Source organism: Loxodonta africana, chromosome 11 (genome assembly GCF_030014295.1).
Source record: "Loxodonta africana isolate mLoxAfr1 chromosome 11, mLoxAfr1.hap2, whole genome shotgun sequence".
Lineage (NCBI taxonomy): Eukaryota > Metazoa > Chordata > Mammalia > Proboscidea > Elephantidae > Loxodonta > Loxodonta africana.
In genome coordinates this window covers 34,026,913-34,045,274 of record NC_087352.1, presented here as the reverse complement: position 1 = coordinate 34,045,274, position 18,362 = coordinate 34,026,913, and the positions used below count along the sequence as shown (strand labels likewise).

Genomic DNA, 18,362 nt, shown 5'->3' with positions numbered 1-18,362 from the left:
AGTGATAGCCATGCCAGGGAAGGGGGGGACTGGGAAGGGGTCACAGGAAGAATGAGGGGAGGAAGAAGGGGGTCTTTGCCCAGGTCCCATGTTAGAGGAGAGGGAGGGAGAGACCCCCTAGAGATGAAAACAGAGTGACCAGAGAGGGAGGAGGAGCCAGCAAAGACAGCTGGAGTGTGACCAGCAGGGCAAAATTATTTCCAGTCCTTCAGTGTTATCTATCCAGTATGGTTTATAAATCTTGCTTTCCTTTCTTTCTTTTGACAGTGCCCTAATTGCATAGGCCGGTGAGTACAAAGTTCACTATACTGCATAGGATTGTAGGCATTCCTTACAAAATGTTTTTTTGTAATAAAGAGGTTACACACAGAGGTTTATTAGCTCACACTTCCCTCTTAAAATTGCCCTTGATCCTGGGACGCAGAGCACTGCCTTAGCTTTACAGGGAGTTGATGGATAGAAAAAGACTGTATCCTGGGAATAAACGAATCGCATTGTTTAAAGATGTGCTTGTTATTAGCTTTCTGCCTTATTAAAGTGTTTTAGCCTTGAAAGTGAAGTTTTCAAAATGAAGTGTTTCGGAAAAGATGTGGCAAAAAGTGCATCGTTTCCCTGCCAACCGCCTTTGGCTATTTGGGTCCAGCTGCTCACCTTGGGGAAGTGGAGCTGGGTCGGGGAACGACACTTCCCTGGGTGTGCGCGGGGCTGCCCGCCCCAGGCCTGCTGTGCATTTTGATCTCCCCCTGGTCCACTGTCCATAGGCCTCCTCTGTGCTCGCCTTGTTGCTGCTGCTGGAGGGAGGAATGTTCTCGTCTCCGGCACCGCCCTCTGGCCTGCTAGAGAAGGTCTTCCAGCACATCGATCTGCATCAGGATGAATTTGTACAGGTAGGAGAGCCCAGGCACAGCCTGTGTGGGCTCTGCCCTCTGGGTGCTGGGCAAGGTGATAATTTGCTGCGAGGTGTCAGGCATTTTTTGCCTGACAACTTATTTTCATTGAAGATGTCTGTGACTCTATTGAATTTGAATGAAAATGCCCAGTAGGTTTCTGTAAGAGCACTTCTTAGCCATTCCTCCTAAAAAGGGCGTGCTCTGTCATTCCAGGGACACTTGTTGAGGGCTGTCCATTTGCAGAGGCACCCACAAATTCGCTGGGCTCATGCTGACCCTGGGCTCTCGCCTCAGAGGGTCCTAACCCTTCCTGGGGCCCTTCCACCTTCCCCATAAAGCCTTCTCCATAATACAGCTTGGCTCTAGGCTCGCCGAACACCTAGATGGAGCTAGAGAGCTAGGGATTTCTGCAAAGTTCAGTGTCAAAGCTGTTTGCTTCGTGGTATGTGTGCAACCTGCACTTTCCCTCCTCCTCTTAATCCTCTGCTTCATTTCTAATCCACCTTTACGGCGATCTCTACCACCTGTACCTGTGTGTGGTACACAAATATATCTATGTCTATGTGTGCGTCTGGAGTCCTTGGCGGGGGGGCGGGGGCGCAAATGGGCAAGCTCTTGACTATTAACCAACGTTGGTGGTTCAAACCCACCCAGAGGTGCCTCAAAAAGAAAAAGACCTGGTGATCTGCTTCTAAAGTGTCACAGCCTTGAAAACCCCATGGAGCAGTTCTACTCTGCACACATCCGGTCGCCCTGAGTTGGAATCAACTCCACAGCAATGGATTTCCTGGCTATACTTATGGCTATAGAGTGAGAGAGAGGGGAAGAGAAGGCGGGGGAGCAACAAAGGAGGGGGTATAGGAGAAGCAGGAGTATGTGAACCCCACTTATCTGGTAGCTCTACTTCATCACTGCCCTGTGCTCCCCTGCCACCTGCCACGTATCTACACACTCGGTGTCCCCCCAGGCCATCCTCACCTCTGTGACACTGCTGTACTCCCCAACCTGCACTCTGAGCACTTACGGGTTGTCCCCCCACCTCTGTGATACTGCTGCGCTCCCCAGGCTACACTCTGAGCACTCACGGGGTGTTTTCCCCAACCCACCCAACTCACATCTGTGAAGCTGCTGCAGTCCCAAGCCTGCACTCTGAATGCTCACAGGGTGTCCCTCCCCCCACCTCTGTGATGCTGCTGTGCTCCCCAGCCTGGCACCCAGAGCCCTCACTGGACTTTGTATCCTGAGCACCTCACACTGGGTGTTATCACATAGTCTCAATAAATTTTTATTGGATAATTGATCCATTTTAGCAATAGTATTGCTTACATAATTAGACATCAAACAGTTGTGTATCTTGCTAAAGGAACAAAGCTGACTGTGCTGACCACAGTTCCGAGCATGACCTTCACTTACTCCTTCCTCATCTGAAAATATTGATGAGACAAAAACGCCTCAGATTTTGGAAGCCCGACTGGGGCATCCTATGAAGGCTGGAATGAGCAGGTGGCAGAGAAACTGTGTGCGCTGATTCTGGCCTTTCAGCCAAAACATTTCTTCTTCCTGACTTCCTCAAATGTGTAGTAGTTAAGAGCTCAGGCTGCTAACCAAAAGGTTGGTAGTTCAAATCCACCAGCTGCTCCTTGGAAACCCTATGGGGCAGTTCTACTCTGTCTTATAGGATCACTGTTAGTTGGAATCTACTTGAAAGAAACAGCTTTAGTTTTTTTTTTTTGTTTGTTTGAACTTGATTGATTTCCATAGATTCTGGCTTTGGAAAACCTTCAACATCAATAAAATGGACTATGTCTTCAGGTTAAATAAATACCTATAAAAGTGCTACCACCAGGATAGAGAGATGAAACGGAAAGAAGTGAGGAGGTAGAGTGGAAGGTCAGTCATTCATCAAAACCATGGCTGTCCCAGGATAAGCAGCTCGGGTGCCAGTACTGGAGTGTGGATGATTATTACCCGCAACTCAGTGTGACCAGCAGGCTCTGTGCTGCATCTTATCCGCACGTGGCCACGCTCGGTCCTTACCCAGCCACGCTCCGCCCTCACCCAGCCACGCTCGGTCCTTACCCAGCCCTCGACTTAAGGAGCATCTCGCTCCTTGTGCAGATGAGAAAGCTGGGACTGGGAAAGGCTGAGTAATTTGCTCAAAAGCACATACAAGTGAGCAGGCAAAGCCAGGATTAGGGATGAGTCTGCCTGCACAGCCCTGAGTTAAGCAAGTCCTTGGCTGCATCACCAACCTGCTCGAAGGGGTGGAGGGCCCACCACAAAGGCTGAAAGCCCAGGATGGTCACAGGGAGCCCGGCAACCCGGCTGAGACCGCCAGGGGACGTAAATCAGACTTGTGGGAAGCAAATGAAGACACAACGAAGTCTTCATTTGGGAACAGACTGGGGCTATTTGGCTGGGGCTTCTAGTTCTAAGTGATCAGACACAAGGGGGAGACACTTGCCCTTCTTCTTTGCAAGCCTGGTGGACCCCAGATAATTTAAGGGAAACAACCTTGCACTCAGCCTGCCTTGGCTGTCTTCATTATCGTCACAAATCTCTGGTCTCCTAGAATCTGGATATCATAGTTAAGGAGCATCACGCTTCTGGTGCAGATGAGGAAGCTGAGGCTGGGAGAGTAACTTATACCACATTGATTACTAGTTCTGTACCCAGGACACGATTGCCTGCAGAACGTTTGGAAATTTGATGTCTCTGCATGGTGGCATCCTGGTGATGTGGGTTCCCATCCTGCAGGACATGTCGTTCATTCCCTCTCTCATGCTAATCACAAGGCTGCCTTTCCTACAGACACTTAAGGAGTGGGTGGCTGTGGAGAGTGACTCTGTTCAACCCGTGCCTCGGCTCAGACAAGAAATCCTGAAAATGATGGACATGGCAGCAGACAAGCTCCAGCGCCTGGGAGCCAGTGTGGACTTCGTGGACATGGGCACTCAGCAGGTGCAAGTGGGCCCCTCTGACCACTGGTTGCCATTCCTGGTGGGGTCAGCGGCACCTTGCTCTGGTTGTGGCCAATAGGGGCTGACCCTTGTCCTCAATGGAGATGCCCCCATAGTCTTTATTCTAAATAAGTTAAGGTTAGCTTCTTATGGGAAGACCTGCCTTCTGTAGTTATATTCTGTACTAATCTGTCACATCTCTCCAAAATTACTCTTTCCCTTAAATTCAAATGCATCTTCCTCAAAGGGTCCTCTCAAAGATTCATTGTTCAGAGCTTCCATTCAATCACCAGTGACAATCTTATATCTGACACTGATGCTACTTGCTTTAGGGTGGCTGTGTCTCAGAATGGTCTGTGGCTCCAGGATCTTAGCCACCAAATTTAAGCTCCTTGAGATCTAAGTTCTCATTGAAGAGCGTGTTCAGTTAAGTATACTGTTTGTCCATGTGCATTTAAGGAAATATTTGATTTCTTACTGTGATTTAGATCTTAATTTGAAATGCCTCATGGTACCTATTTAGAGAACTAGAAGCTGAGAAAAATGACGTGGGCTCTACATGGACCCAGCAGTAGACACAGGACTCCTAATGTCAGGCCTTTGAACTTTCTGGAAGAACAGGAGCGTTCCCTCATGGGACCCATTCTCCTTCTGCAGTTTCCTGATGATCAGAGTCTTCCAATTCCTCCCATCATCCTGGCTGAGCTGGGGAATGACCCAAAGAAGCCCACTGTGTGCTTTTATGGCCACTTGGATGTGCAGCCAGCCAACAAGGAAGATGGGTGGCTGTCAGACCCATACACGCTGACGGAAGTGGACGGTCAGTGAAGGACACTATGTCATAGCAGTGCTTCTGTGGACAAGGGGTGGCATGTCAGATTTAAGATGTGACGTGGTCCCAGGCTCCAGGCCTTACCCTGTCATTAAGAACAAACAAAAATGCTGTTCTCAGGGTCTATCACTTGTCTCAATGAAGCTGATTTTCTTTCACTTGTGAAGGAAACTAGAACCATTGTGTGGCCTGGGTGAGTTTCCTCCCCAGGGTGGGGGTTCTTGGGTTGTGAGGAAGAGAGACTTCTAGGCCACGCATTTTCCTTACTAAAAATACTGAAGGTCATTTATGTTTTATAAGAAACCGAAGAAGGATGAAAGGTTACTGGAGGTACATACGCATCTTTTTTTCTTTCCTCTGCTAATTGTTTTATGAGTCGGAATCGACTCGACGGCACTGGGTGGGTTCTGCTAATTGTAAAATCTCAAAATGAGGGGCTATGTTACATGACGTTCTGCAGTAGATCCTCAGATCCCTTTCAGTGAACTTGGACAAAATAGCTAATTACAGTGAAGGCCAAAGGGCCCGCGTGTTTCAAATTATCTCTATTAGCTGACAGCAACACTATTTGTACACAAGAAGTCATACTTTGCAATCCCAGAGCAAGATTTGTGACTGGAAAAATAAAGCATTGTTAAAATGATAACGCCTAACACGACTCTGTTTTTAACACACTCAACCTGGTGAAGCTTATCAATGCTCTTCTGAAAATTCTTCCCATTTTTAAAGGAAAACTTTACGGACGAGGAGCAACAGACAACAAAGGCCCTGTTCTAGCTTGGATCAATGCAGTGAGCACTTTCAGAGCCCTGAAGCAGGTAGGCAGCCAGCTGTGTTTGGGAGAGAGGATGAAGGAGATGGTGGTGGTGATGGCGAGGAAGATGATGAAAAGGTGCTTTGAGTTGCTTACTGTGGTCCCAGTTTTAAGCTGAGTTATGACATTTGCTCCTCCTAGCAGTCTTTTAGGTGGTATTATAATTACATCTGTTCTACAGACCAGGAGAGTGAAGCTTGGGAAGGTTAAGGAACTTGCTTAAAGAGGCCCTGCTAGTAAGTGGCAGAGATGGCACCCAAACAAAGGTCTGGGTCCTGAACCGTTAACCACATTACAAAGAAAACGAAGCAAAACTATCATGAGTCTGTGGCTAAGTTACCATCTGCTGGGGCTTAGCTTTTTTTTTTTTTTTTTTATCTTTTAGACAAATAGGAAAATGGCACCAACCACAGATCAAACACTCTCCCCGATGTCCTGCTCCTGGAGGAGGCTCTGGGGACCAGGCATACCCACACCGCATCTTGGTGCAATGGGATTTAAAGTCAGAAGACATCCATGTGCACTCCCCTCCCCCTGTCCTGGGAATCCTTCATCAGTCTGTTTTCTCTGGAGACATAAGCAGAGGAGAGGGTATTTGACTAGTCTTGACTCAACTGCTTTATCTCATTTAGAAGGACAAATTTCAAAAAATCAGAACATTTTTCTGGCTGAGTCTTGTTGACCATTGCGAAGTTATCTTCTTATGCATGAGCACTCAATAAACCCTGAGTATTTAACAGGGCCCTGGTTCCTCTCTCTCTTTCCTCCCTCGCCCCCTTTTCTCTCTCTCGATCCCTCTTTCTCCCACCCTTCCTATCTCCAACCTTCTCCCTCTTTCTTTTTTTCACAAGGGGAAGAAAGCAACCTTTATAAGAAAGTTCCTATATAAACTACATAAAAGCCAAAATCTGCTTTTTTTTTTTTTTCCATTTCAAATCCAAAAGTCACATAATTACAAACAAAACTTAAGAAATATTTGCTGCCCTGGGACAAGCCAGTTAATCTCTCTGAGACTCATTTTCCTTATCTGTGAACTAGGAATAATCATTACCTCACAGCCTTGCTGAAGGGATTAAGTAAAGTCATATATGTCAAGGTACTCAAATAGAATACTAGGTCCTTAATGAATGTCGGTCTCTCCTTCCTTCTTCCTTCCCTCCTTTCCTTTCTTCTTGCCTTGTTTACCCCACTGGACTCTCTTGCTAAGGGGCAGAGCAAGTATTAATACCCGTGCTTCACAGATAAAGAAATGAGCTCCCGCCAGGTGACATGCTTGTCCCAGGTCACCCAGGTATTAAGGAAGAGAACTGAAGCTGAACACCAGCTGCCTCCTCCAACACTTAGTAGCTATTGGTTTGTATTTTATTCAACATGATTTGCAGAAAATTCTTAGGACTTCCAACACTTCTCAGCAATTATTTGTTAGTTAAATGTTAATAAGGAGCTTTCACAGACCCTGGTGGGACAGTGGTTAAGTGCTCAGCTGCTAAGTGGTTCAAACCCACCAGCTGCTCCTCAAAGAAGAAAGGCGTGGCAATCTGCTTCCATAAAGATTAAAACCCAAAAAACCCATTGCCATCGGGTGGGTTCTGGCTCACAGCGACCCTACAGGACAGAGTAGAACTGGCCCACAGGGTTTCCAAGGAGTGGCTGGTAGATTCTAACGCTGACCTTTTGGTTAACAGCTGAGCTGTTAACCCCTGCACCACCAGGGCTCCCTGTAAAGATTACAGCCTTGAAAAGTCTATGGGGGTAGTTCTACCCTGTCCTATAGGGTTGCTATGAGTTGGAATTGACTCAACAGCAATGTTTTTTGTTTGTTTTGTTTAAAAAGCTTTCAAATATTTCAAGATTTCAGGACTTTAGCGTGACTTCCTAAGACACATAGAAGTGCAAGTGGTACATTTGAATGAATCATTACCCTCATCCAACTGAATGACCAAAGGCCCCTTCTTTTCTAATCCTCATTGTGTCTGTGTTCTTTTTTTTTAATTTTTATTTTTATTGTGCTTTAAATGAAAGTTAACAAATCAAGTCAGTCTCTCACATAAAAATTATATACACCTTGCTACATACTCCTAGTTGCTCTCCCCCTGAGACAGCACACTCCTTCTCTCCACCCTGTATTCCCTGTGTCCATTCAGCCAGCTTCTGTCCCCCTCCGCTTTCTCATCTCCCCTCCAGCCAGGATCTGCCAAGAAGCTCATCCCTCACCAGTATCGTTTTCTAACTTATAGTCCAGTCCAATCCCTATCTGAAGAGTTGGCTTTGGGAATGGTTCTAGTCTTGGGCTAACAGAAGGTCTGGGGACCGTGACCTCTGGGGACCTTCCAGCCTCAGTCAGACCATTAAGTCAGGTCTTTTTACGAGATTTTGAGATCTGCATCCCACTGCTCTCCTGCTCCTTCAGGGATTCTCTGTTGTATTCCCTGTCAGGCAGTCATTGATTGTAGCCGGGCACCATCTAGTTCTTCTGGTCTCAGGCTGATGTAGTCTCTGATTTACAAGGCCCTTTCTGTCTCTTGTGCTCAAAATTACCTTGTGTCTTTGGTGTTCTTCATTCTCCTTTGCTCCAGGTGGCTCGAGACCAATTGATGCACCTTAGATGCCTGCTTGCTAGTGTTTAAGACCCCAGAGACCACTCACCAAAGTGGGATGCAGAATGTTTTCTTAATAGATTTTATTATGCCAATTGGCCTAGATGTCCCCTGAAACCATGGTCACCAGACCCCCGTCCCTGCTACACTGGCCTTTGAAGCATTCAGTTTATTCAGGAAACTTCTTTCCTTTTGGTTTAGTCCAGTTGTGCTGACCTCTCCTGTACTGTGTGTTGTCTTGCCTGTAATAATTCTTGACAAGATCATCCACTCACTAGAACTAATTGGCATGTTTGTATATAGGGGTCATCTGCAGCTGATTCCTTCTAGATTTCTCCTGCGGTTCTGGGATAAGACTTTCACCTTATCTCTTCATGTGGTTCTCAAAGGCATGAAGTTATAAATAATAAAGATACAAAAAGATCAAAACCAAAAAGAGGAAATGGCACATTGTAAAAATTTTAAAGGAGTTATCCCACGCTCTAATATTAACCAGAGAAAAGCCCTAGTTCCATTTTGCTGCAAGATCAAAGCCTTTCAGTACGTTAAAAGGCACATTGAAATCATAGTTGAGAAATAACAGACACTTGAAATAAAAATTTTCCTGGGGCTTAAACATCAGACCATCTTTCAAAGGAAGAGGTTCTCATTTATAATGCTCAGAATTATGAGGACAGAGAAGCAAATTGTAGATGAGTAACCTTTCTTGAAAAAATTCTTTTGGGGAGGAAGAGGAAAATGTTATATTCTACAGAAGCACAGCAGAGCTCTATTGTGCAGATGTTGCTATTTCCTTAGGAATTTCTTCCCCAAGTTCTTTATTATCAACATCAAACCAATGAGCAGGGAGGACCCTACAGGAGTGTGCATGCCAGGGCTTCACCTGAATTCTTCTTTGTAATCGTAGGTAAAACTCCACTGCTCTACACAGAGCTATTGGGGACGCAAATAATCCATCCCTTAACTGTATGTAATAATTTAATGTATATATGTTAAATACAAGTCCTGGTGGCACAGTGGTTAAATGCTCAGCTGCTGACCAACAGGTCAGCTGTTTGAACCCACCAGGTGCTCCTTGGGAGAAAGATGTGGCAGTCTGCTTCCGTAAAGATTACAGCCTTGGAAACCCAATGGGGCAGCTCTACTGGGTCCTACGGCAATGGGTTAACGGGTTATGTTAAATACAGGGGAATGAGTAGTTGGGTGGTAGAATTCTCACCTTCCATGTAAGAGACCCAGTCCAATTCCAGCCAATGCACTTCATGCGCAGCCACTGCCCATCTTTCTGTGGAGGCTTGTGTGTTGCTATGATGACGAACAGGTTTCAGTGCAACTTCCTAAGACAGACTAGGAAGAAAGGCCTGGCAATCTGTGTGCATGAGCAGCTAACAACAATATGTTAAACACAAACAAATCCCGGGTTTTTAAAAGGTGACTGGGCAAGCGGGGCAGTTTGTTGGGAAAATGATTTGTTCCATTGTTAAACTCAGGACCTCCCGGTGAATGTTAAGTTCATCATCGAAGGGATGGAAGAAGCTGGTTCTGTTGCGCTGGAGGAAGTTGTCAGAAGAGAAAAGCACCGTTTCTTCTCCAGTGTGGACTACATCGTGATTTCTGACAATCTGTGGATTAGCAGGAAGAAGCCAGCACTCACCTATGGAACCCGTGGAAACAGCTACTTCACAGTGGAGGTATTTGCACGCCACTGTGGCAGGGAGAGAGGGAGTTTTGGTTTTCGATCAGGAGCAAGGAGACCATTCTGGGATCTTAGAAAGAAGGGAAAAAGATTTTCTGGGAGCAGAGCCCTTAACCTGCGCTACACAGCCTGAGGGGCAAAGAAGGGTCTTGGGGAGTGGTGAGAGAGTTCACAAGCCCTCTGAAACTTTACGGGTGTGTGCCTATGTGCATTTTTCTAGACTGAGGATTCAGAGGGAATTGTGACTCACAGGAGTCCCTGAGGTGCAAACAGTTAATGCACTCTACCGCTAACCAGAATTTCTGTTATAGCAGCATAGATAACTAAGACAGACTGGGATCCCTTCGTGTTTGGCAAATGGGTAAGCTGGCGGGAAGTAATTGTGGGGAAAGGCACTGAGTTCAGTTCTAGATCTACTGAAATTTGACGTACTGGAAGCACACCCAAGTGGAATGTTCTGGAATCAACCAAAATTTAGGTAAAAGATCAGATCTATATGGATGAACATTTAAGAGAGAAAGGAAGAGCCAAAGATCAAGCTGCAGTGGTAGGAGGAGCAGAAGAAGTTATTAATAGAGACATAATAAATAGAACTGTCCTGCAGGTAAGAAAAGAATTAGGGACAAAGTTTCTTACAAGTAAGGGAGGAGAAATTTTCCAGAAGGAGGGTGGTCGACAGTATGGGGTGAAGCCAAGAGGAAGACAACTGTATAAGCATTAGTGATTTGGCCGGGGGATCCTAGTGGTCTTGGATAAGATGGTGTTAATGGAATAGTGGGGGAATGAAGCCACTTCTAGGGGATTCAGGAGACAGTGAACAGTGAAAAAATGGGGCAGGGGGGTGGGTAGCGTAGAGACTCCACATCGTCTGACTCAGGTCTGGGGTCATCACCAACACAGTCTGGCCCTGCCTTCCACCACGCGGAAAGCTGCTGTAGAGGCGCGAAGGCAGTGAGCATGACTGTTCTCTCTGTCTCTGCAGGTGAAGTGTAGAGACCAGGATTTCCACTCAGGAACCTTTGGTGGCATTCTTAATGAGCCAATGGCGGATTTGGTTGCTCTTCTTGGTAATGTCTTTTCTCATTTCACTGTTTACACGAGGCAACAGACAATTAGTTTTATTTGACTCAGGGTGTATCTCTTCCCTTGGTTTCCAAACCAGCTCTGAGGAACAGTCCAATAGAAGATAAACCGTACTCCTTTTCACCTTGGTAACCACTAATAAGCTTTGGCCTCTGACAATAGCAATGTGACATGCTTAAGTTGGTACTCTTTTTAAAAAGAGGCTTTCACATGATATAAGCTCAGACCTCACACTGCCTGGACCTGCCCCACCTAGCATATAGGGCACCTTTGTGAAAATTTTAAAACATGTCCCTTCTGGGCAGACAAATCACCAAAAAGCAGCACTCCGTGGGGGTCAATTTGAGAACCAAAACTCACAACCACTGAGTGGATTCCAGCTCATAGCAACCCTATAAGACAGAGTAGAACTGCCTCAGAGGGTTTCCAAGGAGTGACTACTGAATTTGAGTTGGCCAATATTTGGGTAGCTCTTAAAGATTGCACCACTAAAAAAAAAACAAACCAGTTGTCATAGAGTTGATTATGACTCATAGTGACCCTATAGGACAGAGTAGAAGTGCCCCATAGAGTTTCCAAGGGGCACCTGGTGGATTCACACTGCTGACCTTTTGGTTAGCAGCCATAGCTCTTAACAACTCACCACCCGGGCTCCTCAGTTTGAGAAAGTCTTTTCTTTCTCCCAGTTGACACAGGTCTGCCCCAGCCCCACTAGCATCTCCTGGCCTTGGACTCAAGCTCTGCTTGCCCACTTGGCAGAGCTGCTGGGAGCTGCCTCATGGTCTTCAGCTCTGTCCTTGGTGGTAGAGCTTCCTGCTCCATCATTGTCCCATTAAATATAAACAAATTGCATGTTATTAATTATATTTATATAGTTTAAATAATGAAAATAAAGTTTCAATTAAATAGAAATATATTATATATATAAATTCATTATATATGAATTCTAAAAATAATGAATATATATATTCAGGCTATGGGCTTCTAGTTTTTCTAAAGTACAACTCTTGGACAATATTTCCTAGGCTTGACAATTTCAGGCAATACAACAACCCATTTTCCTTTAAAGTATTTTGGTGGTTTCCAAAAGATAGCATGAAACTTAATATTTTAGGGGAAAAAAAAGGTTGATTTTCTCTTTTCTTGAAGTGATTTTTCTCTTCCCCTGAGATTGCATCATGGAACTTTTGATTTCCCCAGAGCGTGATCACTGCGTGCTGTCTTTTTGGAATGTGTGGCTTCAGCTGAGCATGGAATTAATTCCATTTGGCCCACACATGTATGCTGCTCTGTTAAGGCGAGGCAGATCAGGGTCAGAGATGGGGGTGAAAAGCACCCTGTTTGACAATCTTTAGTTTTCCAAATGAATCAACTAATCAACCCATAACAATGATTTCTGAATTATGCTCTTACAAATACATAAGGAAACAGGGCTGAGCACCTGTGGGAACTTGCTGTCACACTGGGTTATGATGGAGAAGCCCCTGGCCCTTCCTCTTCTTCTCTGGGTGTCTTGCAGGTAGCCTTGTCGATTCGTCTGGTCACATTCTGATCCCGGGAATCTATGACAAGGTGGCTCCAGTCACAGAAGAGGAGAAAAAAATGTACGCGGCCATTGATCTGGACCTCAGAGAGTACCAGAATAGCACCCAAGTCAAGAAATTTCTGTTTGACACCAAGGTATGGTCACAAGTTGATGGATAATTCAGAAGAGGTATGGCAATAATAAATCACATCTTTCCAGTGCCTGATTTTTTGTCAGTGCTAATCTGAGCGTCTTAGAAGAGATGTTGAGTCCCAGCCAGACGCTGGCTTTCAGGGCCACTTTCTGCCTGTGGCCTCCTTCAACCATTCCCTTCTGGGGTCTGCTGGCAAAGCCTCAGGCCTGCCTGCTGGGCAGTCCTTCATGCATCTCCTTCAAAGCTGCTTAGAGGACCAGATCTACATCTGCCTTTAGCCAGTGAACTGGGACTCCTGAACATTTAATGACTGAGAAGAGTCCAGCTCCAAGACCTCTAACATTCATTTTTCTAGATGAAACCAGGAGCACTAGGGGTTGATCTGTAAGTGACTGCATCACTGCCTTGATGTAGTAAGTGAACCCAGAGCCAGAAGCTCTTGTCATAAGGTGTTTAATTTACAACCAAGTTGCAGCTTCATAGAGGCCTTGGGTGATTCATACACTTAAGAGTTCAACTACTAACCCAAAGCATGGAGGTTGGACTCCGCTCAGAGATGCTTCGGAAGAAAGGCCTGGCCATCTACTTCCAAAAGGTCCCAGCCATGAAAACGCTGTGGAGCACAGTTCTATTCTGACATACGTGGAGTTGTCTTGAGTCAGAATTGACTCCACAGCAACTGGTTTTTTTTGTTTGGGAGCTTCATTACTGGGCAAATTTAGATTTTTTCCCCTCTTCTCCTACTTCTTTTCCTCCTCCTTTTTAATGCTTTTCTTCCCTGGTGTTTGGTAGCTATACTGGTTCCTGGGGGAGATGCTAAGAGAGGAAGTCATACTGAAAAGAAGTGGTGAAGTTTGCAACGATGAACCCTCTCTTCCCTCCAGCGTACTCTTTGATGGCCATCACATGAAAGAAAGCAGGTTCAAACGTCCAAAGAGTTTCTTTGAAGGCTACCAAATAATAAAAGGCATTTAATACACAAGTTATTGTTGCGATAATCAGGGATAGAAATTCCTAATCAAAACCCATGTTTCTGAAAGGGCCCCTTTGCCCAATATAAGTGCAAACTACAGATCTTGGACAAAGAGGGACTTCATTGACAGTGAGGGGCTTGGGCAGAGCAAGCCGGCTGAGGACTGTCCCATGCTCATGTCCTGGGGGAGTGGTCCACATTTCTGTCACTCAGCCAGGCACATCTGAGTCATAGGATAATGAACTTGTCATGAAAGTTGCCACAGGTGTACAGAAACCAGTGATACAAGCAATGCCATTTGTTATGGATTGAATTGTATCCCCCCAAAATATGTGTGGAAACTCTGGTGGCACAGTGGTTAAGAGCTACAGTGTGCTACAGCTGCTAACCAAAAGGTCAACTGTTTGAATCCGCCGGGTGCTCCTTGGAAACCCTATGGGCCAGTTCTACTCTGTTCTATAGGGTCGCTATGAGTTGGAATTGACTTGACAGCAATAGGTTAGGTTTTTTAAAATTCTAGCTTCTATGCCTGTGGTTATAATCCCATTTGGGAATGGGTTGTCTTTGTTATGTTAATGGGGCAGGATTATTGTAGGGTGTGTCTTGAGTTAATCTCCTACAAACCATAAAATGAGCAGATTAAGCAAACTGAGATGGGGAAACATAGATGCCAAATCACATGGAGAATTCCAAGGAACCAGGAAAGAGAAGCTGAAGAGACAAGGACCTTTCCTCAGAGCTGACAGACAGAGGAAGCCCTCCCCTAGAGTTGGCACCCTGAATTCAGACATCTAGTTTCCTAAACTGTAATAAAATAAATTCCTGCTTGTGAAAGCCATCCACTTGTAGTACTTCTGTTATAGCTGCACTAGATGACTAAGACACATTTAACTTTAATGAAGTATTCCTTGGAAATTTTTCTTAATTTAGGAGGAAATTCTAATGCATCTGTGGAGGTATCCATCTCTTTCTATTCATGGGATTGAGGGTGCATTTGATGAGCCTGGAGCCAAAACGGTCATACCTGGTCGAGTCATAGGAAAGTTTTCCATCCGTCTGGTCCCTCACATGAATGCATCTGTGGTGGAGAAACAGGTAACACATGTCCACTGTCACTCACCTAGCTGCACGTTTCTGAGTACCACACATCACAATTTAGGGAGCACTTCATTTGTGAGCACTGAAGTATGGTTTTTTCAATACACAAGGACTGGAATAAAAGTCAACACACCAGTATTTCTGTTCAGTAAGAACATCTTTCCTCAATTACCTGGAATTACAGTAGTCAGATCAGTAGCCATTGGAAATTGAAGTGATGGGAAATTGTTTTGAACTAAACAGTAGATGTAAAGGCAAGACTGGTTATGCATAGATGGAGCGGGTGCCCCCCCCACAGTTGGCTGGAGCCAGAAAAGTCTCAGCCCCAGTCATTCCTTTTACCAGAATGTTCGTTATCACCGCTTTGGACTCAGCCATTTTAATGAAAATGGTATCTGGAAGGAGTTATATATCTAAATTATCAACCTATCATCAGTGTACCTCAAGTAAGTTTAGCAGAAAGTGGACTCTGAGTGAAGGAGCTAAGGGAATATCCTGTCGCCCCCTCTCACCCCACCCCTTCTCACTCTTATTATCCACTTTTGCTGCCTTTCGAATATCAGGCTCATGTGGTGCAACGCTCTCTGGCAGAATGAAGGTAAAATCCTTAACACTTGAATTGGTCCGGTTGGGATTTCCATCAGTTTTTTTTTTTATTAATTAATTAATTAATTAATTGTGCTTTAAGTGAAAGTTTACAGATCAAGTCAGTCTCTCATACAAAAAGTTATACACACCTTGCTATGTACTCCTAGCTGCTCTCCCCTAAATAAGACAGCACAGTCCTCCTCTGCTCGCTGTATTCCCCACGTCCATTCAACCAGCTCCTGAACCCCTCTTCCTTCTCGTTTCACCTCCAGACAGAAACTGCCCACATAGTCTCATGTGTCTAATTGATCCAAGAAGCTCACTCCTCACCAGTATCATTATCTATCTTATAGTCCAGTTCAATCCCTGTCTGAAGAGTTGGCTTTGGGAAAGGTTCCTGTCTTGGGCTAACATAGGGTCTGGGGACTATAACCTCCAGGGCCCTCTAGTCTCAGTCAGACCATTAAGCCTGGTCTTTTTATGAGAATTTGAGATCTGCATCCCACTGTTCTCCTGCTCCATCAGGGTCTATCAGTTTCTTGATGAAAGATTACTGTATATTTGTTGTTATGAGAGAGTAACTTGAAATTCTCTCTTTCTTTTGAAAATGTTACCTTTTAGGTGAAGCAGCATCTTGAAGATATCTTCTCCAAAAGAAACAGTTCTAACCAGATGGCTATTTCTATGGTGCTAGGGATACACCCGTGGATCGCAAATATTAAAGATAATCAGTATCTGGCAGCAAAAAGAGCAATCAGAAACGGTGGGATCTTAAGATTTTTTATAATTATAAAAATATGTACAATACAACATTTGCCAAGTCAACCTTTTTCACATGTATAACTTAGTGGCATCAGTTTACGTTAATCATGTTGTGCAATCTTCTCCGTTATCCGTTGTTAAATTTACCATCACCATAAACAGAAATTCAGTGGGATTTTAACATATTTTGATTGACCAGTTTACAGTGGAACCAATGGCTGGTGTCTGGTGGACAGTGGATAGAGCAGACAGTTTAAAACTTATTGATTCTTCTTTTCATATGGGTTCTATTCCTGAGTACAAGCTATGTGCAGGGCCCTTTATATCCATTATCCCCACTCAAAAAACCAAAAACCAAACCAGTTGCCATCGAGTCAATTCTGACTAATAGCAACCCTATAGGACAGAACAGAGCTGCCCTATAGGATTTTCCTGTAGGGGCTGGTAGATGTGATCTGCCAATCTTTTGGTTAGCAGCCATAGCTCTTAACCACTATGCCACCAGGGCTATCCCCACAGACATCCTCATTTTACACAGGAAGAAATCAAGGCACCTAGCCTATAAATGCATTGTTCTCACCGTGAAGAGTTTCTTTCTGACTTTGTGTCACCTCCCGGGCAGGACTACATTGTTGGCTTATCTGTGGACCTGTGCCTGGGCCCTGGCTGCCAGGAGCAGGGAGAAGGATTCCTGCCTCCTTGGCTTTTGCAGCAGGAGGGGACTCTGCCAAGAATTGTAACATGGGGTCTTCCCCTAAACAAGGGGGAGTTTTCAGATGGTAGGTGGGTGTCTTAGTTTCCTAGGGCAGCCATGACAAAATATCACAAAGTGGGTCATTATTGTGTCACAGTTCTAGAGCTTAGCAGTCCAAATCAGGGTGTTGGCCATGTTGATTTCTTCTGAGCAGGGGTGGATTAACCAGTAAGCAAGGTATGCACAGGCTTACAGTAAGCAAGGTTTGCAAGGGCTTACTTGTGCTTACTTACTAATCTGTAGTGAACAATTTCACACGGGTTTCGGCTCATCATTGATGTGGTGAAAAACAAGTGACATTATGTACTACAGATTAGTAAGTAAGCACAAGTACGCCTGTGTGTATCTTGCTTATTGGGTCACCTGTCACTGCTTCTGAGGGCTCTGAGAGTAACTGCTCCATGCCTCTCCTAGTTTCTGATCAGTCATATTCCAGAGTGTCACAGCCATGGAAGGCCTTAGGAGAAGTAATGACAGAATGCAAGACGGGACTCTGGGTTGGATCCTGGACTGGGAAAAGGACATTTATAGAAAAATTGAAATAAGGCCTGGAATTTAGTTAATAATACGGTACCAGTGTTAATGGCCCATTCTTGATAACTGTACAATGGTTAATAGGATATTAACATTAGAGAGAGCAGAGTAAGGAAGAGAAGGGGACCGGCTTTGTGCTATTTTTGAAACTTTTCTGTAAGCCCAAAATAAAAATTTTATTAAATGTTTTTAAAGTAGGTAATCATAAAGAAGGCAACCACAATTCTTTTCCTTGATTCTTTTGACTTTTGAGGATAGAAATTGCATGATGTCAAGGAGCTTACCTACGCCAGGTGTTACTCTAATGGTTAAAAAGAGACAAAGAAAAAGAAAGATGATGAAAGAAAGAGCAAACACTACCCTTGAGGATATTACCAGGTCATCTTGTCTCTGTTCTCTTCTGATGCCTTCCTTCCCTGTGTTTCAGTATTTGGAACAGAACCAGATATGATCCGGGATGGATCAACCATTCCCATTGCAAAAATATTTCAGGATATCATCCAGAAGAGTGTGATGATGCTTCCACTGGGAGCCGTTGATGATGGAGAACACTCTCAGAATGAGAAAATCAACAGGTTAGCTGATCCCTCGGGGGCTAGCCCCTCACTGCACAAACTCCAGGGTTGCCACCTTGGCGACTCCCCTTCAGTTGAGGTAGGCATGGAAGTGTTATCTTAAAGGATATTTAGGAACGTTCGATATGTATATTCTTGGCAGATTATCAAATCTCAACTTCCCAGACTAGTGAGAACCAAAGAAACATTGGGCTCTGATAGCCTTGTTATGCTGATAATAAAGAGACTGAGTAAAAGTGATTTTTAAAAATTTGATGGTTCAGGACTGAACCCATTCTTTCAATGACAATGCTATTTTCACACTGAACTTACCAAGTGCCTTTCAGACTCAGATCTCAGAATAGTATATTCAACACTTTAAATTTATAATACCAAATATTTCTCTTTAAATGAAAGACTAAGTTTTTTCCTTCATTTGATCGGAGATAACAAAATTTCCTTTCCTTTTTTCTTGTGTTAGGTGGAACTACATAGAGGGATCCAAATTATTCGCTGCCTTTTTCCTAGAGATGGCTAAACTGCATTAA

At 44.6% G+C, this 18,362-nt stretch overlaps 1 protein-coding gene across 2 annotated transcripts; it reads left to right on the top strand.

The window, feature by feature from the left end:
• Positions 1 to 767: 767 nt before the first annotated feature.
• Positions 768 to 18,362, top strand: CNDP1 (carnosine dipeptidase 1). 2 transcript variants are annotated; one of them, XM_064294403.1, is made up of 11 exons: positions 768 to 887; positions 3,702 to 3,851; positions 4,508 to 4,670; positions 5,412 to 5,500; positions 9,584 to 9,784; positions 10,772 to 10,856; positions 12,392 to 12,552; positions 14,455 to 14,619; positions 15,832 to 15,973; positions 17,688 to 17,835; positions 18,296 to 18,362. In XM_064294403.1, the coding sequence occupies exons 1-11, from the start codon at positions 804 to 806 to the stop codon at positions 18,360 to 18,362; spliced, it is 1,455 nt and encodes a 484-aa protein (XP_064150473.1). In that variant the 5' UTR covers positions 768 to 803. The 2 variants fall into 2 exon arrangements, with proteins under 2 accessions (XP_064150473.1, XP_064150472.1); XM_064294402.1 differs by lacking the exon at positions 768 to 887 and having other exon boundaries at positions 2,782 to 3,851.